Source organism: Parus major, chromosome 3 (genome assembly GCF_001522545.3).
Source record: "Parus major isolate Abel chromosome 3, Parus_major1.1, whole genome shotgun sequence".
Classification (NCBI taxonomy): domain Eukaryota; kingdom Metazoa; phylum Chordata; class Aves; order Passeriformes; family Paridae; genus Parus; species Parus major.
The window spans coordinates 30,894,945-30,916,531 of record NC_031770.1 but is presented as its reverse complement, the minus strand read 5'-3'; the positions used below and the strand labels follow the sequence as shown (position 1 = coordinate 30,916,531).

Genomic DNA, 21,587 nt, shown 5'->3' with positions numbered 1-21,587 from the left:
TCTGGGACATGGCTGGCTTCTAATCTACCATGGCTACTCAGGACAGTGGAATTGCAGGCTGATGACAGAGATGCTTTTCCTCAATGTGCAAAGATGCTGTCAGAGAAGTAAATAATGCTTAGCCACGTGAGAAGTAGTGTGAGGAGACATGCTGAGAGCATCAGGTGCTGTTCTGGCAGTCAAGGTCATTTCTCTACCCAGGATGTTGTATGTGGTTCTGGTTACTTTTCCATAAGGTCAGAAGGGAGAATGTGTTAGGGATGTGTGGGTGAGTGGTTAGCGCTAGAAGACATCTTGTGTCCTGGGAAGGAGAGAGCACTTAGTCATGAATTTAGTAGGTCTAGAAAAAGCAAATGCTTTTCTTATTTGCTTTTTTTTCATCCTTTTTTCTCCTTTTTTCAAGGAGAACTTAAGGCTGTGGTGTTACAGTAGGATTGTAATCTTTACTCAAAATCTAGAACTCATTGCTAAAAGTTTACAAGGTTCCCAAGAAGGGGATTGAGAGGTATTTATTTTTTCATTCAGCATTTACAGAGGGGTGTAACCATTCATACTCCAAAGTATGTGGTACTCCTTTGAGTCTCATTCCATCATTTTTTCCCATCACTTCCCTAGAGCTTCTGAGTCTCTAGTTAATTCAGCCAGAGTGAGTTATCCTGTCTTCCCGATTTATTCCCAGCTGTGATCTCATGTCTTGTCTTATTTTTCTGCTGCTTTTCTGCTCCTTTTTGTCTGCTCTAGGCAGCCCTGCTCCACTTCTGTACCTGTGAATTATGTCTTAACAGGCTACTTTGTGGCCTTTCCAATTCGTCTGACCCCCTCTAAATGCCTGTACCCAGATGGGCTTTTGCTTCTCGGGCTGCCCTTTGTCATCAGTGCTTCAGCTGGTTTGTAGCTGTGCACCCATTCAAGCTGAGCTGGGAGGGATCACTTTGATGTGGAGCTCTCTAGGTCACCACAGCGAATTGTTTTATGATCATTATCCAGCTAGTGTTGTGCTGTGATGCTGATAAATCTCTGCAGCCAGGGATGAGATGGCCAATATTATACCCGTGAGCTGGAGGTAAGAGCCCTGCATCCCCTCTACTAATGTCACCAAATAATTCAGAGCTTGAAGGGCAGTGGTGGTAGCAGTTTACTCATTCTTTGGGCAAGCGATGGCTCTTTTGCCCAGCCCGTAGGGATGGCATTTCTGGGGAAAAAAAAAAAAGCCAGGTATTGCCCAGAAGTGATACTGTGCTATCCAGCTGTTCTGTGTCGTTCACGGTAGTAGTAAGAGGAATGGTTTAGGGGTCAAAAGCCTGTACAGATTTTCACTTTCCTTCTGCAACTGATGGGATTTTCTCAGCCCTGTTCTGAAAAGTGGTTGTGTTTCTGCTGTCAGCATGTCTTAATCTGAGTTATTAAGTTCACATTTATCCATTGCTACTATAATCAGCTCTGTGTTTCTTATGGATCTGCTCTGCACAGGAGGAGGACCTCCCCATGGCCAAGCAGTGATGCTGAGCTGCGTGCCACTGTGGGTCTTGTAACAGTTTGGGGAAGGCACTGAAATAAAAAAAAAATATTTGACTAAAATAGTAATAAATAGTAAAGCCAAATAGTAAAGCCAAATAATAGATAAATAGTAAAGCTAAATAGTAGAGCCAAAGCCTCCTTTCTACCCTGTGTGCTTGCATTTAAATGGCCTCCAAGTCAGAGGAAGGAGAGAAAACAAGGAGAGAAATGACCAGCCCCTTGCGGGTGCCCTGGGAGGTGGAGGCTGAGGCCTGCAGTCAAGAGAGGGTGATGATTCAGCCTAATAAAGCTAATGGCTTTATGCAACCAGGCAAAGGAAATTGTGGGATCATGATGCAGCAGCTGTCCTATAGCAGTTTGTTTCTATCATCCAGAGGTGACTTCATGCCCCATCTACCCCACCCTTTCACTTTTTCCTGTACTTAAATGCTTTCCCTGCTGAGGAGGGGGAGCAGGGACACTTGAGTGTTCTCAGGAAAAGTCGTCTGTGAGACAGCTGCACCTAAATGGTGTGAGAGTAGACAAAAACAAGGAAAGGGGTTCTGGGACTCCATGGTGGGACCATAGCTACTGAAGCATGTGGGTTCTTCTGGCACTACCAAACTCAGCAGGCTTCTCAGATGAACTTGACCCTGGACACTAGTCCCAGGAAAATCCTATAGCACAGAAAAGCCTGATCTAGCAGGCAAGGTTGGCCCCCAACTCCAACAGGGCTACATTGTCATCAAACTGGCATGTGTCTAACTAGCTCTTTCTCTCCTTTATCCAGGGAAGACGATGAAGCTGTAGAGATGCTGCCTTACGTCATTGCCACCCTGGGCTCAGTAGGGGCCCCTTGCAAAACTCCCACATGCAACAACAACAACAGCACTACCAAGGACTACTGCTACAGTGCACGCATCCGCAGCACTGTGCTGCAGGGGCTGCCCTTTGGTGGGGTGCCCACTGTCCTAGCCCTTGACTTTATGTGCTTTCTCGTAAGTCTACCTACTGTTGCTTTGACACCTTCTCCTGTAATTAACCATGAAACAAGGACAGTGATCAGATGATTAGGGTTGAGGGCCTCAAATGCCATCCCTGACTTTGCTGCTGGCTGGCATTCTGGCCCTGATCATGTCTCCTAGACACTGTGATCTTAGCCACTACTGACTTAGCTCCAATACCACCACAGTGAGCCCCATGGAAGGGTGTTGAAGCCATAAGAATGGAGGTGATGTTGGGTCAGTCCTGCATCCCAAAACTCCACTTTATGTTGCCAGGTCCCTGCAGCTTTGTCTACCTCTTTAGAAGCTGTGGGACCACAAATGATACAGCCATAATTCTGACTTCTAGGAACCTCAAGGCCTTTTGATCCTGTGGGGCTACCTTAGCTTTGTGTGTTGCATCCTGGACCTCTGCCTCCCACAGCTATCCAGACAGTCTGATTTAACAGTCCTGGGGAACTTGTGCTCTCCTGTGGTCTCAGTGTGCTCTTAATTGAGGACTCTGACCCCTCCTACCCTCCTTGTTCCTGTGGCCCTGCATGTAGAGTGTCACCCTGGAAACTGAAGCCTTCTGATAATGTTTTCATAGTTTTAGTTACTTTCCCATGAAAGTTCTACAAACATAAGTTGTTTATCACATTCCTTCTAAGAAACATCTTCTGATGGATGTTTCTCATGACCAGTGTGCTTGGGAAGATGGTAACTTAATTATCCAATCCCTGGTCATTGTCGAGAATCTATAAATACTGGAGTCAGATAATAAAGGCACTGTTTTTTCTGTTCTGACACTGAGAGGTGTTCGTGTGAATCATTTTGTGTCCTCTAGTGACAGTAGCAGACAAGGACGAAGTTGGACAATGCCCTTTCTCACAGCATCTCTTTTGGTCTCTTTCAGGCACTGTTGTTTGTCTTTTCAATTTTACGTAAAGTTGCTTGGGACTATGGACGCCTGGCCCTGGTGACTGATGCTGACAGGTAAGCACAGAGTGGCAAGGGAATAAGATATGATTAGTGCCTTTTTTTGCTGTGAGGCAGAAGGGATAAATCCCATTTTGTGTGCCTGAGCAGCTGGAGAGGAGAGGCAGATGTGCTGGTTGCATCCCCTGAGCTCCAGGAGTAGGAAGAAATCCCCACTTACTGGCTTTTTTGTTACAGCATCCTTCTCTCAACACACTGAGTGGTCCCCATGGACTCCATATCGCTTATGGTCCCTTCAGTGACAGAGATTGCAGGGGCCCTTACAGAGGACCAGCAGATGGAGGGAGGAGAGGACTAAGAGGTCACAGGAAGGGTGAGAGCTGCCACAGTAACGGCTTTGTTAAGCATCTGAAGGTGTCTTTGTGACTGCTGGATGCAGTTCTTGTTAAGAGCACTTGGCAGTAGTATGCTGCTTTTCCAGGTGTGGTACTGCTTAGCTCACATCTCAAGTGCTGATAAATTGGTCTGGATGTAGATCCTTCCTGCCCAATGCAGTGTCTGTCAGCAAAAGCCAAGGCCCATTGGGGATGGCAGCTCCACAGCAGAGGGAGCATTCCCTGCACAACAGTGGGAATAGTTGGTTTTTTTCAGCATCAAACCAGGAATTCTCCAGGTTTAAATAAATGGTCCTGGATAAGGTTAGGTAAGCAGTCACTGTGGCTCCTCTGCCCATCCTTCCCTGGTGTGGCTGGGGAAATCAACTGTACAGAGGTAGTTGAAGGGAAACAAGGAGAAAGGAATAATCACAGGAGATGCCAACGGGGAGAAGGCAGCAGAGTTAAGCAGTCAGGGTTCAGGTGCTTGCAGGAAGCCACTGGGGCTGCACAGCACTGGCCTCCAGTGGGGAGAGAAGGCTGGATTTTCTCTGAGGCAATGCTTGAGCACCTTGGGTGCGAGGGAGTGCAAGGAGTGGCTGTAGGCAGAAAGGCAGGGGGGTACCAGCTGTTCGGAGAGGGAGAGCTGGTAAGCACAGGGAGAGGGACATGGTAACTGTGGATCAAGCTGTGGATCAACAGGACTGCGGACACAGGGAGGAGTTCCATGCTGCTTGGCTCATCCATAGGGTAGGATGAGATTTTCAGGAGGGAGGTGCATGTGTGTTTGTTGCCTGGGTGGGGAGGAGATGTATGGGAGGGGAGCTCAGATGGCAGCCAGGCAGTTCCTACAGTTTCTCCTACTTGACCCCATCACTCAGGAGCTCCCTGCAATGTCCATGGTATGAAGTCAAATCACCTTCCCAGTGAAGCCAGCTTCCCTTCAGCTGGCAGCAAAGCATTCTGCCCCTGGACCAGTGGGTATTCCAGATTGCTGTCAATTGAGGCATTGCTGAGCTCTGGAAGGAAGGTCTTCTCCAGCCTGACCATTGGCAGGTCTCTCTTCTTCAGGATGATGGGGAGCCATGTTGTATGCATAGTTCCCTGCAAAAGAGAATTCAGCACCTACTCCCGTGGTTGTAACCTTTCCCTTTCTGTTTCTGTGCCCCCAGGCGCCGACGCTGGGAGACGGAAAGAGAGGAGCGGGAATAGTATGTTGTTTTTTCAGGGTCTCATGTCTTCTCTCTTTCTTGCTCACAACCTCTCCCTTCTTTTTTCTTGCAGCTGTCTTGCTTCTGAACTAATCTAAATGGGAGCTTGGGCATGAATTTGTGTGTCTCGGTGGATTTGTGTTCTTCTTTCCCTCCCCTTTGTGTCATCCACTACCACAGCCGAATGCACCCTGGTTTTCCCCAGTAGCCCTTAAATGCTCCTTGAGATCAGCAGTGCCAGGGAGCTCTCAGTCCTGACCAAAGCAGAGGGTGCTGTATCACATGCCCCACTCTATCTGCTTGTGTCCAGCTATCCTGTCTTAGGATGGAAGTAAACAAACCTGCTTGCCTGAGCCCACAGTACACTCAGGTCACCCAGGTGCAGGGGAGGTGACTTTGCCTGGTCCTTCTTGTGCCAGGTTGCCATAAGAGCTGTTCCCTCACCGTCTGCAAGGGTAGGCAGATGGACAAAGAGGATCTGACAAGAGTACTGTCTTTCCTTTTTACCCCATAAGGCTGCTGGGACCAGGGTAACCTTTGGTCCTTGTCCCTTACCACCTAAACCCATACCCAGAAAGGCAGCATCCTTGATTTTCTCTCTTCCCCTGTAGAACAAGCCTTTTGCCTCAGTGCTGCTGAAAGCATCCTTTGTCACCTTGGCCTGGTGATGCCCATCAAGTCCTGCTATGGACTGTCCTCCCTGTTTTTACCTCTTTCTTGCTGCTTTTATGCCTGAGGAAAGACCATCACCTGTGCCTTGCTGACTGGTTGGGTGGTATGTGCTGCAGAGGGGATAATCAGCTGGCAGTGCACAGCCTGCCGTGGTCACTCCAGCTACACTGATTTGTGTCTGAGGCCAGGGCAGCAAACTGCAGCCTCCTTTTCCCACTTGCAAAGCAGGGGCCTGATATTGCCTTAAACGGGGTACAAGAATGTGCCTGTTTTTGCAGCTGATCCTTGCCCTCAGGAGCAGAGCAGTTGAAGTTGTTAAAACAGAACTGGTGGTCGCTGTGGTACATGGCACAGAGGGGACCCCTCACTCATGCTTGACTGCTTCACTAGTCGTTGGCCCTGCTTCAGGTGTGTCTGGCAACTTTTCACCGCTAACATCTTGTGGGAGGAGTAAGGCAGAGGTAGTAGAGCCATCATGCTCTGCGGGTTTTTTAGGGGGCCACGTCATTTATCTTCACAAGTGCTTGTCTCTCTCCACGGGGCCACTTCTTCCTGCTCCTGTTTTTGAGTTTGTTGGAGCCATCTGCTCCATACACACCACACATACCACCCCTAAACCTACTGCATGAGCTGGAACAGTGTTAGCAGCCAGAAACCTCCATAACCCGCAGAACTCAGTGAGGGAGTCTTATTCTGTCTCTGCTCCTTCAAGGCTAATGGTACATTCACATCCCAGCTGTTCTTTGCTGGGGAGTGCAATGACAGGTGGTGGGTTAGGAACATGTATGCCACCTGGTGCTCCCAGCCCCTGAATGTATCAACATTGTTCTTTGCAGGAGAGGGCATTCTCCTCTGATGTGTTCCCTTTCCCTGAGAAACAAAGGCCCTTGTCCTGTAACTTGTCAGAGCTTGCAGTAGCCATCAACAGTTGCAACTGGCAACTCAGTCTGCACTGGGAGGTCATAGCAGCCCATTTGCACTTCTGCATGTGAGGGAAGTGATCACAAAGCCCTGTGGGGCTTGCCACCTATGCAGCCACCTACAGCTTCACACTACAGCAAGCCCTTGCCGCAGCATGTCTGGCCTGCCGTCTTGCCTGTGATTCCTTTGGCCTAAGGCTAGCTGTGCCTCAGACCCTGTCCTTCTCCTTCCCTGGCAGGGCCTGCACCAGACCTGTATCCTGCAAGATCCCTCCTTAATCTTGTGATTTGGGGCAACCTTGCTTTCACCCACTTGAACTTGTCAGTGCTTTGCTTTAAAAAGTCTCCATCCAGGTGCAGGTGCTGTTGGAGCTCCCTAATCAGCTGTCCATCTTTGGGAAGGTTTTGCACCCTCTGTCTTCTAAACACTTAAGGTCATCCTGATTATTGTCACTGCATCCCCCCACAGAGACATGAGTTTTCTTGGTTATCCAAAAGCTCATGGTGTCACTATGCTGGGCTTTCCTCAGGGCAGAAATTTCTCTTCAGTAGAAATTCACCCTCACTCCCTGTGCCCAGCTGCAAGGTCTCTGTGATTATTAAGAGCTGAAGATCTGAGAGTTGGGTCGAAGTTGTCTCTGTCCCTTCAGCAGAGCAGAGTGTTGGGCTGCCCAGTGGCAAGGCTGCATGCCACTGTCTAATCTGCACTGCTGTAGTCCCCTGACCTTCAGCTAATCTCCTTTCCCCTGTCTGTTACTTCCAGCTAGGAACTGGGGATTCAGCAAGTGCTACTCTGCTCTGAGAGAGGCCATGTGTCTCATCCACTTTCCTTCAGAATGTCCATGAGGATCTCTGCTTATTTTCCTTCCCATAGTGTCATCCACCTCCTCTTCAGCACTTGTCTCTTAGCAGCTGTTTCTGTATTCTTTCCCATCTTACCCTCCTTGAGGGTACTGACTACAGGGAGACCATATTTCCATTTCTTTTTTTCCTTTGTTTCTAGCCTTCAGATCAGTCATATCTCTTCTTTAATCCTCTGAAATCCCAGCCTGCTGTTGTCATCTTGCAAGTGCTATTTAATTTAGGTCTCTGGACCATTTTCTTACCTCCTTTTCCATCTGCCCTCTGCCTCTGTAGTGGGGTCTATTGTCAGCCTTGGATGCTTCTGCTGTAAGTTCTTCATCTAGGTCCCTGCCTCTGGCTGGAGTAAAGTGGTTTCATGATATTCACCCCATTTGCTTTCCTGTCCTTTACCATGGAGACATTTACTTCCAGCTCTCTGCCCTGTTCCTGCTCAAGGGATTTCCAGGGTGGAGGCTCAGCTGAGTCTGAGACGCAGATTATGCTGACCCTGGCTCCAGTCAGCTGCATTCTTCCTCCAGCACTGAAGAACTAAGGGTGGGAAGGACTGGTGTACAGGATGCATCCCACCAGACTCCTTCCTTCCTCTTCCTGGAGATGAGCGAAGTCCTGCAGGACAGGAGCTGTTCCCAGTGCCTCTCCAGCTATTCCAGAGCCAGAGGGGCTGTGGAAGCCTCCAGTTCTCTCTTCCTTTCTGCTGTCTAAACCCTGTGCTAAACAGACCTCACCTCTCCTCTGTGGCAGCTTCTGCCAACCTCTCCTTGCAGTGACTGCCACATAGTATGGGTGCCTTCCAGAAGGTGCCTAATAAGTAGCATCCATGGGCTAAGCTCATGGGCTTTGCCAGGCTCAGCATGCCATCTGAGGAGGGTTCTCTCTTTACTGCTACCTCTGATCTTAACTTTCTCCATCTCACCGGGTGCAAACTGACCTGAATTAACCTCTAGTCTCCTGGGTGCACTTGGTTCCTGGCCAGGCTGCCTCTTCGCATCTTCTAACTTTCTCCCTCACATTCCACTTGTCATTTTAGCATAGCCTCCGCCCTGCATTCTGACAACCATGACCGCTATGAGCGCCTCACCTCTGTATCCAGCTCTGTGGACTTCGACCAGAGGGACAATGTGAGTAGCCACAAGAGTCAAATGCTTTGCCTTTGAGGGGCCAGGAACCCACAGCTTGGCTGAACCAAGGGCTCTTCAGAAGAAACACTTTTGCCTGTTCCTGGGCTTTAAGTCCCACATCTTGCAGTGTATGAGTGCTGTGTAGAGCTCAAGGAACTGCAGCTCTCAAACGTGTTTAAATAAATAGGCTCTACATCACTATGGCTTAACAGATGCCTGTCCAGCCTATAATCTCAGCATTACAAACAATACTTACTTGCCAGCTCGTCCTCACACTGTGGTGTACCTCTACTGTTTTTTCCCCTCGGTGAAGGGGAGGATAATGGGTGTGATGGATGGGGGGTGAAGCTCCCCCAGGTGTCCTTTGAGGAGCACTGCCTTGGCCCAGCCTACCTTCCCAGTCCCTGCAGAGCTTCTCTTGTCCATCATGATGGCTAAAGTACCTGTATGCTGTATTTTCTGGGTCTGCCTAGGCTTTGGAGAGCTTCCATATTAGCCAGGAGCCTGGGTTGCCTGGAAGGTTGAGCTGCCGGTTGATAGGGGACAGCCCACAGAAAAGTCCAACCTGTGTTGTGCTCCACTGTCACCTCCTTCACCTTGGCCCATCTGTGGCTCTGCACATCTGGGTGCTTGTTGTCTTTCTCCCCGCCCAAGCCAAGTATGTGCAAGGACACCAGCCTGGTCCCTGGAACCTTTGAAGGAGGGAGCTGGGATAAAGGAACACAGAGTGTTGTGAAACTGTCCTGTTTTCTTTTTGCACAGGGTTTCTGCTCCTGGCTGACAGCCATCTTCAGGATAAAGTGAGTGCTCCAGAACCTGTATGGGGGACCCACATGGGGAAGAAGGGGCAGTACAGGGTTGTTGGGACACCCACTGTAGTACAGCTTCATGAAGTCACTGTCCTTGCTGCAGCCCCCTCTCTGAAAAGCCCCAGTTTGTCCTCTGGAGAGCACAAGTAAAGACAGGATTACATGAGGAGCCCTAAAGACAAAATAACGTCACACAGTGAGTCTGTGACAGAGGAGAGAACCCAGGCCCATGGCTGCCCCTCCATCATTCCCATCTCAGAAACACTGTCCATTTCTCTGCAAAGATACTCACCTCCCTGGCACACTTGCTAGGGGCACTGCTGTCTCAGGAATGGCTATGAGAAGGATGCAGGGAGACACCCTCAGCTTGATGATGCACAGGAGTAGTCTCCCAAGCACTTCTACTCAGAGTGCTGCGGGGGATAATATCAGCATCTGTATCTTAGCAGGGAAGGCAAGGCCCACCTGAAGGGTATAAGGTGTGTCCAGTTGCCTTCTCTGGGGGACAGAGAGCAGGGCCATGGGAAGCAGGTCTGGGTAATCATTGCACAGGCAGGTTTTTGCCCAGGCCACTTCAAGGCTGAGTGCTGGGCTCCCAAGCCCAGAGTCTGGCTACAGCTCTGTAGGGCAGAACAAGGGGTGCTGTGTGTGCTCAGATCAGGAGGTCAGCTGCAACCCTGCACTTTTCCCCAACACTTCAGGAAATGTAGAAAATTGCCTGACAGCCTTTTTTCTCCCTGGCAGGGATGATGAGATCCGGGATAAATGCGGGGTTGATGCAGTGCACTACCTGTCCTTCCAGAGGCACATCATTGGGCTGCTCGTGGTCGTGGGTGTGCTGTCTGTGGGCATCGTGTTACCTGTCAACTTCTCAGGGGACCTGCTAGGTGAGAACAAGGAGCCTTTGGCTGGGCTGGGGCATCTGCATTTCAACACCATGTTCCAGACCACTGGTTAGCAGTGGAGGGCAGAACAGGACTAACACAGACAAACCCTAACTCTTGTCTCACTTTGAGTGTAGTGCATTCACAGGGTCATCCTATGTAACTTGGGGTTTTAGGTGTTTTGCAGGTGATAATTCTTGCTGTAGCTCACTCTAGTGGTGCTCTGTCCCATTCAGTATAACCAAACATGCTTTTGTCTGCCTCTTTCTCCCTAGAAAACAATGCCTACAGCTTTGGGAGGACAACTATTGCTAACCTGAAGTCTGGGTATGTGTGGGCAGGGGTGGGATGGATAATTGAAGCCCCCAAGGCGTATTTTGTGAATGTTCACTTGCTGCAGAGCCTCATCTTCTTGAAGGCTTTTTATCTGCCCTTTCTTTGAGGCTACTGTCCCTGCTCTAATTTCCAGGCTGAGCTCCTGGAATTTGGTTGTAGGGCATCTGTGTGCTATGCTGAATGCACTCATGGCTCCAGTGCCTTCAGGGCCTGACCAGCCTTACACAGACTTGTAGTGACCTTTGCATTGACCTTTGTGGTCTCCCTTGTGACAGGAATAACCTGCTGTGGCTCCACACCACGTTTGCTTTCCTGTACCTGTTGCTGACAGTGTACAGCATGCGCCGGCATACTTCAAAGATGCGCTACAAAGAGGATGACATGGTGAGCAGGGTCTGGCCACTGTCCCAGGCACATTTTCCTATGCCCTGTGGTCAAGTCAGGTAGCATTGGAGACAATGCTGAGCCCCTTAGTTTCCACAGCAGTTTAGAGCTGCCATGTTTTGGCTGTTTTTATTCAGCCTGGCCAAAGGCAGATCATCTCCAGAGCAGCAGCTGTGACTGCCTATGGGGAAGCAGGAGAGGCCTGCACTGGATAAACACATGGAAGAACCCCATTCTTCCTTAGGGGTTGTTCCAGCTACCTTTGCCTTCTTCATTTCTGAAGGGTAACCCTGTTTCTGTTCAGGCACCAGCAGTGTAAGTCCCTAGTCTGTCAATCTGCAGCACACCCCAGTGCAGGATGACAACAATTAGCAGAAGCACAGGAGAGGGGGAGCCCTGGTAGCTAGAATTGATGGGGCCACCTTTTTTCATCACTGACGCAGGTGTTGGTAGGGGGCTTGCTGCAATCTGGTCTTTTACACCATCCACACCTACCTGTCCTCTCCTTTCTCTCTTCTTCCCAGGTTAAGCGAACTCTATTCATCAATGGGATCTCAAAATATGCTGAGCCAGAGAAGATCAAGAAGCATTTTGAGTAAGTCTCACTGTGTCCCTAAAGACTTCCCTGAAACAGGGGCATTTTTATTAGGGTAGTACTAGTGTTAACTGGAATGGCAATAATACATTGAGAACAGAGAGCTAGGCAAAATTGGTGAATACTTTTATTTTGTGCCTCTCACTGTTATTTTTCTGCTTTTTATCTAAATTTGAAGTATCCTTTGTTTTGTGCCTTTGGGTATGCCCAGCTATCTCTTGCAGAGCCGTAGGAGGTCAGTGTGGTAAGCAGTGCCCCTGCTTATGTGCCCATGGACAGGGCATGTCTTGAAATGTAGTTAAGTTCACAGATGAGATACAGGCAGGAGGTGATCAAGCAGTGACTGTGGGATGTTGCTGCTTCCCTGATCACAGTTCTTGTAGAAAGTATATCTCTTTAACGAGAAAATGAAATTCCTTTTCTCTCAGAACCTCACTGTCAGGAGAACCATGTCTAGAAGCACCATGGGTGGAAAAGAAATGGTTTTGTACCCTTTGGTACAAAGAGCTACCCTTTGTGCCTCTTTCTGACCACAAGTCTGTGAAGGCAGAGAGGGGAGTGTGGGGTTAGAGAGGCTCCTGCCTGCTATAGGGCAAAAGATCTTGTGCCAACACCTAAAGGATGTAGCATTTTCCCTGTATTTTGTGTCTGCTGCAAGGGACAGAGCCTGTAGGTTCCCCTGCAAATTCTTGGTATGCATCACTGTACTCAGTCCAGGAGACTCTTCTCAGGGCCAGGGAGAAGTCCTGAACACTTGTAGTTTGCTTGAGGGGTACCTTTGGTGCCAGTTGTGGTGAACTGATGCTTCTCATCCACAGGGAGGCCTATGCCAATTGCACTGTCCTGGAGGCCCGTCCCTGCTATGATGTTGCCCGACTAATGTTCCTCGATGCAGAGAGGTAACCTCTATTTTGGGAGAAAAGACAGAGTGGGCTGATGTTGCTGATACCCCCTCAAGTCTGGTGCCACAGAGCTTTTATGAGTCACCCTCTTTCTTTCCTTTCTTCCTTCTTTTCCACTGTCATGTTTCAGGAAGAAAGCTGAGCGTGGACGAATCTACTTTACCAACCTGCAGAGCAAGGACAACACCCCATCCATGATCAACCCCAAGCCCTGTGGCCACCTGTGCTGCTGTGTCATCAGGGGCTGTGAGGAGGTAAGGGAGAGCTGGAGGTGTTGGGCAGCAGTTGGGTGTCTCATGGCTTGGGTCCCCAGATCATCTCTCCTCTGACTTCTGTCCTTCTGCTCAGGTGGAGGCTATTGAGTATTATACCAAGCTGGAGGAGAAGCTCAAAGATGACTACAAGCGGGAGAAGGAGAAGGTTAATGAAAAGCCTCTGGGGATGGCCTTTGTCACCTTCCACAATGAGACCATCACAGCCATGTGAGTGCAGATGGTCCTGCCCTCCCAAAAAAGATGACTTGTCCCAGACTTTGCCTTAAATCAGAAGAACAGCAGCACTAAGGCATCCCCTTGGCTTGTGCCTGCTAGCCTTTTGTGTCAGCATGTCCCTCTTTCTCTTGTCCAGAATTCTCAAAGATTTCAACGCTTGTAAGTGCCAGGGCTGTGCATGCCGTGGGGAGCCCAGAGCATCCTCCTGCAGTGAGTCCCTCCATGTCTCCAACTGGACTGTCAGTTACGCTCCTGACCCACAGAACATCTACTGGTGAGCAGCTCTGTAGGGTTCAGTGGCCTTGCCAGTAGGAAGGGGGGTGCATCCTCCCTTTCTCTGTCTCCATCTGCTCCTCCAGTAACTGAGTTGTTATTGCTGAAGTCCAGCCTGGCTGAGCTAGAGGTCTGATCTGACTGGGAGGGGGAAAGCCTTGGGCTGACACCCCAAGTGCTGCTCACCAGGCTGGGCTGTAGTGTGCATGCAAAGCCCACACCTGGTATTCCACCCTGTGCAGCCATCCTGATGCCCTCTTTCTCCCTCCCAGGGAACACCTCTCCATCCGGGGCTTTGTATGGTGGATCCGCTGCTTTGTGATTAATGTGGTCCTCTTCATCCTTCTCTTCTTTCTCACCACTCCTGCTATCATCATCACCACTATGGACAAGTTCAATGTCACCAAGCCTGTGGAGTACCTCAATGTAAGGATTTTGGAGATGGGTGCAGGGTGGGTAACACAGGAACCACCCCAAGGCACAACATCCCCTGCAAGGCTAGGGATAGGGAGAGAGATTGTTCTTCAGGTCCTGTCATGAGGCCTGACCATGAGGGAGGTGCTGAGCCCGGACAGGATGCAGTGGCAGTCGCAGTGCTGGGGCCTTGGCATCAGCAAAGGCAACTGTACCTGTGGCTGGCACAAGAGCTGGTGCACCATGTAATGTGATTTCTTCTCTGCCTTGTTTCAGAACCCAATCATCACTCAGTTCTTCCCCACCCTGCTGCTGTGGTGCTTCTCTGCTCTTCTGCCCACCATTGTATACTACTCTGCCTTTTTCGAAGCACACTGGACCAGGTAAGGACAGCCAGCACCTGTTCTTATCTTCTCAGTGAGCTGATTGGCCACCAGACACTTCTCACTGACATAAAGCTACAGGCTGGATCTTGAACTTCTGTCTTTCACTCAAAGCATTATGTTATGTTGCACATCTTGGGCACCTGGAGACTGCTGTGTACAGTTGTTCTGCCAGTCTTTAGCTGCTGTTGTGCAGCATGGCTGTCTGAGTAGAACTTGACAAGTCTACAATAAGAAGAAAGCTGGGAGGAGTTGGGACTGGTCATCATGAGAAATGCTAGTAGTGAGGGAAGTCTTGGCTCAGGTGAGCAGGCAGGGGTATGGTGTGCCTGTACCATATGTAAGATAGAGCAGTTCCAAGGGAAAATTGTTTTAGCTGCTCTGGCTCCTGGCCACAGCGAAAGCACTTCAAGTGCAGAGCACTAGAAGCGTGCTGCTTGTGAGGCACATTCCCCACAGGACACACAATGTAAACTTTGTTTTCTGGTCTGTGTTGCAGAGACTGGTGGGGGAGGGTGTCATCAGCTCTCAGGATTGCAGGTCAGGGAAGATGATTGCAGAGCCTGTGAGACAAGAGGAAAAGAATGGAGACTCGATAATGGATTTCAAATACGCTGGAAGGAAAGAGGATGTATTCATGTACTAGGAACAGACAGGGTGGGATTTAGATTAGACATTGCAAAGTTCTTAGTGATGGAAAGCCATTGGGGGCACAGCTTGCATGGCTGGTGGGGTGAAAGGTTAACAGCCTCTCTGTCCTCAGGTCTGGAGAGAATAGGACAACCATGCACAAGTGTTATACCTTCCTAATCTTCATGGTCTTGCTGCTGCCGTCACTGGGCCTGAGCAGGTAGGGGTTATGGAAAGGCAAATACAGAGATGTGGAGCACAGGGAGGGTTGAGTTGCACCCCTTATTGTTTTTTTTACAGCATTCTTTCCTCACTGCATTGTTGCCCGGGCCATCATCCCCTTGGGAGACTGGTGTTTAATTTTAGTTGAGGGAGAACAGGCCAGACCATGCATGACTGGATCTCTAGGACTTTATTGATTCAATCTGCAAACACGTTGACATGTGCCATGGTATTAGAAATAATGCAGAAAAGGTTGGCTAGATGGTAGATGAGTATATGTGAAAAGTCTGCTTGATATGAAGGAGGCATTCTCCAGCTCTGTGCTCAATGTGCAGTCCAAATTTTGCACAAAACTAGTGAATTCCCGCTTTAAGCCAGAACTTGAATAGGTTGCGCTGCTTGGCTGGGTGGGATAGTGTGGGTACAGAAATGCTCATCTGTTTGGGTGTATGCCTCAAATCTTCCTGCAGAGTTTATAGAATTCCCCTGTGGGAAACATTGATGCATCCATCACCTGCCAGCCATTGGTGTGGGCTCTAGCACTGAACAGGGGCCAAGTAGGGGAATAGTGTGACGAGGAAAAAACTGAGGAGTGGGTGGGGGACAAGGAACTCTAATTGTGCTAGTTCATTCTTTACACATTGTGGGGTCAGGGATCTTTAAGATCTCTTCCAACCCAAGCTATTCTGTGATAGTATTGTCTACACCCCACCTAAATTCTGTATTTGAGATACAATCCAGCCCCTCAGTGGTGATGTCAGGCAGCTCCTGAGAATAAACAAACCCTCTGATAGTGGCAGAAGAATAGTCCTTCATCCCACTGGGTGACTACATGCTTGCAACACAGATTTAAAAAGCCTTGTTGCGTGTAAAATTTCATCTTGGGCAGGTAAATGTTCTCAGAAGATTTTTTGACCGCAAAACAGACTGCACTTCCTTTTGAGGAGATGATCCCCCTGATGTTGCCTGTTGAACTCTGTATTCCACCAGTGCCAGTGGATTGGATGGTTTTATATAAAAAAATTAAAATTGAGGAAAATGAGATTTGTTTCTTCTAAGGGATTTTTTATATCTCTTGTTGGAGGGTACCTTGTACCTAACCAGTTTCTTCTGCAGAATCAGTCATCTGTTCCTTACATGGATGTTGTGCCCAAACAGAGGAGAGAGGAAAAATATTGATAGGATCAGGGTAAAGGGATAAGAACACACATGAAAGGGAAGCTTTACATCCCTTTTTGAGTATTGCATTGTTTTGTTCTGTTTTTTTCCTATATCCAGTTTACATACTTGCTGGTGACACACTCCATCAGGGAACAAAACAATCTATGGTCTGAGCTTTGGATCTTTCTAGAGCAGCTACAACATATGTGCATTTCTGTCTGCTGCTGCTTCTGATGGTTCATCTTTTCTTCTTGCCTTCTTCCCCCACAGCTTGGATGTATTTTTCCGCTGGTTGTTTGACAAAAAGTTCCTTGCTGAAGCTGCTGTGCGATTTGAGTAAGTGGAGTTGAGCAAAAAGGCATTGTTTTACAATGGGAGGTGGTTCTTGTCGGCATCCAAAGGTTGTGGGGGCTCCCAGCTACTGCCCTGCAAGGAGGGAGCACCCTGTGCAGCCTGCTCTTGCTGCATCTCCACAGGTGTGTGTTCCTGCCAGACAATGGGGCTTTCTTTGTCAACTATGTTATCGCCTCTGCCTTCATCGGGAATGCCATGGACCTGCTGCGCATCCCTGGTTTGCTCATGTACATGATACGCCTCTGCCTGGCCCGCTCGGCGGCCGAGCGGAGGAACGTCAAACGAGTATGTAGCAGGGCTGAGGGAGGGGAGTGCTGCGATGGGACCCTGATGGGGCTTGCCCAGTGCTGTGTATAGAGCTGGGTATGTTGCACATACCCACTCAGCTCTCAGGGTCTTTCTGCTGATGGGTCTCCATTCCCTCCTGCAGCACCAGGCCTATGAGTTCCAGTTTGGGGCTGCTTACGCTTGGATGATGTGTGTCTTCACTGTAGTCATGACATACAGCATCACCTGCCCCATCATTGTCCCTTTTGGTAAGCAATACCCCTCTGCCTCCCTGTGACAGAGGTGGAGGGGAGGCAAGAATGCTGATGTGGGGGAGGTTACTCCCTATCAGTCTAGCAAAGAGGCTGATGCCCCACTCATCTGGCTTTCTTCCCCTTCTCCCAGGGCTCATGTACATGCTGCTTAAGCACCTGGTGGACCGATACAACCTGTATTATGCTTACTTGCCTGCCAAGCTGGACAAGAAGATCCATTCAGGGGCTGTGAATCAGGTAGTGGCAGCGCCCATCCTCTGCCTCTTCTGGCTTCTCTTCTTCTCCACAGTGCGCACAGGTGAGCACTGCACTTCAATGCCAGCCCTTAACCTCCTGCTGAGCCACTTCCCTGCCCAGGCTCTGATCCTGGCAGCCTCCAGCCACAGAGCACAGTCACAGTCCTTTTGACACTGCCACTTTGGTTTTCCTTCGCCCCAGGGTTCCTGGCACCCACTTCCATGTTCACCTTTGTGGTCCTCGTGATCACCATTGTGATCTGCCTGTGTCACGTCTGCTTTGGGCATTTCAAATACCTCAGTGCTCACAACTACAAGGTGAGGCAGAATGGGTTGGGTGCGGGACCCTTCTCCTTGGTAGCACAGCTCAACCACAAAACAGCAGGGGTTCTAGGGGGGGTCCCAGCCTGCTCTTCAGCATAGCCTGTCAGCCCTGACTTCATGGAGGGGATAGTCCTGAGGCTGTCTCTACTGCTTCTGAGGTGGGACAACAAGTACACTGCCCTGGCACTCTCAGTTTCTCCTTTTCTCTCCAGATTGACCACACAGAAGTGGATGCCATGGACAACAGGCAGAACGGGAGACCTGCTACCAATCTGCCTGCTCCCAAATCAGCTGTGAGTCACTATCCCCACCTCTGTGCCCTGGCACACTCCTTACCTGAGTCTGGAAAGGGGGAGGTAACTCCCTGAGTACCTCACTCCTCACTTCTCATTTTTCTGAGTCAGCACGTGGATCCTCCCAGTGAGGGTGGGAGGCAACTGTTGGGCACTGCGCCCCTCACCTGCTCTGGGTGATGAAGTGTAACCCCCACACACACACTTCTTTCCCGCTGCTCCTCAGATGCTGTGCATTTACTTTCTGTCTCTCTTTCGGCTGGGACAGTGAATCCAGCCGGGTCAGTCCCCCTTCTCATTCTACATCTTTGCGCGCTTGCACGTCAGCAGAGGCTGTCACCCACCAGGCTTGTCCTAGTGCCAACACAAAGGTGTCTCCATGGACATTGCCTTGAAGGCTGTGGAAGTGCTTTGGGGACTCTTCTCTCCCCTGTCCAACATTCTGAGACCCCCAGAGTCAGTTCTCGGAACTTCACCTTGGCTCAACTGGCTCACTCCAACTGCTTCCTTCCACAAGGTTTTTGTACTGGGAATCTACGCAGGGCTGCAGAGATGGGGTAAAGCAGAGCCTCCTGTTTCCACAAGAGAACTGGGCTGGGGTGCGCACATGTAATCCAGGCTCCTTCCTAGTCTCCAGACACCTAAGTGCAGCAACACTTTGCCAAAAGGAGAATCCCTATAAGAGGCAGGCAGTGCTTCAAGGACACATCTACTAGCAAAAAAGGGAATGCAGTCTCCCAGTTCACAGGGGCTCCAAAGAGCCTGAGAAGCCACATTCTTTCCCAGGTGCCCTGTCCCAGAATGCTGGGGTTTGAAACACATCTAGTGTTTCAGGCCAAGCCCCACTCTTACACCTTTCCCATTATATTCCATGGAGTCTGGTTGCTTCCTTTCCCTCCCAGCATATCCCCACGCTCAGCCTCATGCATGGTGCTTAGTGTGTTGTGCTCTGCTTCCTGGAGAAGTTTCCTAAACTCATGCGTGTTTCTACTCTCTCCCATGCCTGGCCCTGACAGAAGTACATCGCCCAAGTGCTGCAGGACTCCTCACCAGAGGGCGAAGCAACAGAGTCAGAGGAGCAGGGATCACAGGATGAGGAGCTCATCAACGCAGATGGCATGAATGACACAGATTTCCAGTCGTGTGAGGACAGCCTGATAGAGAATGAGATCCACCAGTAGCAACCTCAAAGGGTGGGAGGGGAAGGAGGCCCAGGAGCAGGGCAGGCTGTGTGCACAGAGACCTGGGAAGAGGTACCTGAGGGTGCTGGCTACTGCCCTCACCCTCCTGCCCCCAGGGCCGCTGCCTTCAGTGAGGGCAGGGGCCCTGCTGCAAGATCTCCATCTCCCTGCCCCTCCACCCCTGCGTCAGCCTGGCTGCTCGTCAGGCATGCTCTTTACTAGCTACCTTCTTCAACACATCTCTGGACCCCAAACTCCCAGAGGCTGGGGAGGAGGGGGACCATAACCCCCTGCGGTGCTGCCCTGGACCTGCGGGGAGGAGGAAAGCTGAGTGCTTTTTGGAAAGGGGCAGAAGAGGAACATTTGGGGTCTTCTGAGCAGGCAACTGTATCCCCTGTCTTGCTGGTGGGAAACACTAATAATTTATTAGATTTACAAGAAGGTGATAAATTAAAAACTTCAGTCAGTCCATTGGAAACCCCACCCAGGGAGGGGTTGGCTTTTGTTGCACCTTCTGTTCCTGTGTGTGCCCTTTCTCAACTGCTTCCAGCATCCAGTTGGTGTGGCATCCCAGGAGCCAGTCCAGGCGCAGGGGTGGTGACAGGCTTCCCCCTCACCACAGGGATGGTGACAGTGACAGCCTGGCTTTGCAATCAAGGGTGGCATCATGCTGGGGAAGGGGCACTGGGTTGGCATGAGCTAGACAGGCCCTTGCAGGGTGAGGGGGGTGCTGAGGGCATGTCTCATGAGCAGGAGGAGGTGCAGGCAGCCTCTCCACCAGGGGCACAGGCAGGGGTTTGCAGCATCATTTAAAGTGGCATTTTACTTTGCACATTTTACTCCACTTTCAAACAAATCAACCTGACCCTCATGTGGTACTGCAGCCCCCTTTTGCTGCCCTGTATCTGCACAGCTGGGTCAGGCTTGGGGGTGGGGGGGCTGTATGGGGGTCTCCTAGGTGCCAGGGAGATGGAAGAAAGGGTCTTAGGCTACAGGTCCTCAACACCCTGCAAGATCAGCACTGCCTGGTTGCAATGAGGCCCCATGGGCTTCCTTCCCCGAGCTGTTGCAGGGTCTTCCCCAGCTGAGGTGGTCAAAGAGGGAGGAAGCCCTTGGGAGAGCAACCCCTAGGAGCTGTCTCCAACCAAGACCACCATCTTCAGGAGCACAAACACCTCATGGGCCTATGCTGCTTTTCTTCACCTGCCCTGACTGACGTAGTTACCCTACCACCACCCAGCCTGAGCGGGCGGTTGTTCCTCCCCTACCTCTTGCCCTTGCCCCCCTCCCTGTTGATAGCTCTGTCCCAGTGGCAGGCAGGGAACAGGATGGGTGGGAGAGGTGGACTGGAGCCCCTGGCACATGGAAGAAGGACTGACCCTGTTTAAAGACACTTTGTGAGGAGGTTTCTGGTCAGTATCAGTTGCCCTAAATTGCTTCCCCCCTCCCCTTGTGTAAAATACAAAGGAAAATAATAAATCCCTCTGCTATTTAGCTATATTTATTTCCCTCAAACCCTGCCACCATCCTGTTTGGTGCTCATTGCGGACATGATCACCCTCCCTTTGCCTGTCATCTGTGGGCACTGCACCAGCTCCCTGGGGCTGTGCCCTCCAGGGCCTGAGAGGCCAGGTGAAAGGGGAATCACCTGTGCTGGCCCTGGAGCTCCAAGCACTTTAATTAACCAGAAGTGAAGTGTCAGCCCTGCCCACCTCAGCTGCCAGGAATGGTGGTTACATGTCTTTTCTCCCCTGTGCCTCTCACTAGAGGAAAGGAGTCAGACCCACAGAGAGCAGACAGGGGGCTGCTTCAGAGAGGACATAGCTGCCTTTCCTGTACAAGACCTGTATAGGAATCCCAGGCCTGGAGAAAAGGGTGGATGGAACAGAAGAGATGTGGGTCTTCAGTGCATGGGGAGGGCAGGAAACACCAGCTTCCAGGGCTTGGCTGGGGCTGGAGAAATGGGTCTGAAGGGGCATGGGGAGAGTTGCCCATCTCCTCCAGGTAGTGGCTAGGAATGAAATGAGCATGTGAGCTGAGAGTTCCCAGTCCACTTGCAGGCTGGGATAGGAGCGATGGTGATCCTGTTTCCCTGTTCTTGCACCTACCTACTGCCCTTGCTTCTGGTCCAGCAGGTGGGCTGGGATGCTGTGGTCTCTGTAGGTATGGCCATGCTCTGGGGCTGCCGCTGCAGCTGTCAGGGCCCTGCCCACAGAGAGCTGTGTGTTCTGTGTGGCACTGTCTGTGTAGAGATGTGTATAATACTCTGTATATATTTGTGTACAAAAGAAAAAAGAAAAAAAGGAGCTATTGTTTGTGCAGTCTTTTCTTTGTGGAGTGGGTTGGGGGCTGGAACCTGGGAGGAGAGTACCCCAGCTGCTATAGGGCTGCAGGAGCATCCGTGGTACAAAAGGAGGAGTGGGGAGTAGCGTGAACACAAGCCCTGCCCTGCTGCCAAGAACTCTGCCATGGCTCACAGGCTCTCTCTCACAGTATGAATGTTCCCTCTGACTTGCAGAGGCATTAGAGACTTTGCTGCTAAAAGTAAGTAGATAGGCTGCTGTGTGCACTGAGGTTTGAGAATGATGTGGTAGG

At 50.4% G+C, this 21,587-nt stretch overlaps 1 protein-coding gene across 2 annotated transcripts in view; it reads left to right on the top strand.

Annotated features, from left to right (window-relative positions):
• The window catches only part of TMEM63B (transmembrane protein 63B), a 48,638-nt gene extending 27,340 nt beyond the window's left edge, over window positions 1–21,298 (top strand). Inside the window, exons 2-24 of one of the 2 annotated variants that reach the window (XM_015621742.3) lie at window positions 2,288–2,495; window positions 3,397–3,476; window positions 4,966–5,004; window positions 8,488–8,578; window positions 9,341–9,378; window positions 10,132–10,274; window positions 10,547–10,598; window positions 10,883–10,991; window positions 11,516–11,586; window positions 12,405–12,485; window positions 12,619–12,742; window positions 12,837–12,970; window positions 13,116–13,253; window positions 13,525–13,678; window positions 13,943–14,049; window positions 14,813–14,899; window positions 16,333–16,398; window positions 16,539–16,701; window positions 16,847–16,952; window positions 17,089–17,256; window positions 17,397–17,512; window positions 17,731–17,811; window positions 18,828–21,298. In XM_015621742.3, coding sequence (XP_015477228.1) covers window positions 2,310–2,495; window positions 3,397–3,476; window positions 4,966–5,004; window positions 8,488–8,578; window positions 9,341–9,378; window positions 10,132–10,274; window positions 10,547–10,598; window positions 10,883–10,991; window positions 11,516–11,586; window positions 12,405–12,485; window positions 12,619–12,742; window positions 12,837–12,970; window positions 13,116–13,253; window positions 13,525–13,678; window positions 13,943–14,049; window positions 14,813–14,899; window positions 16,333–16,398; window positions 16,539–16,701; window positions 16,847–16,952; window positions 17,089–17,256; window positions 17,397–17,512; window positions 17,731–17,811; window positions 18,828–18,992 — 2,499 coding nt within the window. In that variant the 5' untranslated portion in view covers window positions 2,288–2,309 and the 3' untranslated portion in view covers window positions 18,993–21,298. The remainder of the gene's footprint in view (window positions 1–2,287; window positions 2,496–3,396; window positions 3,477–4,965; window positions 5,005–8,487; window positions 8,579–9,340; window positions 9,379–10,131; window positions 10,275–10,546; window positions 10,599–10,882; window positions 10,992–11,515; window positions 11,587–12,404; window positions 12,486–12,618; window positions 12,743–12,836; window positions 12,971–13,115; window positions 13,254–13,524; window positions 13,679–13,942; window positions 14,050–14,812; window positions 14,900–16,332; window positions 16,399–16,538; window positions 16,702–16,846; window positions 16,953–17,088; window positions 17,257–17,396; window positions 17,513–17,730; window positions 17,812–18,827) is intronic. The other variant, XM_033512594.1, reaches the window with a different exon arrangement.
• The last annotated feature ends 289 nt before the right edge of the window (window positions 21,299–21,587 follow it).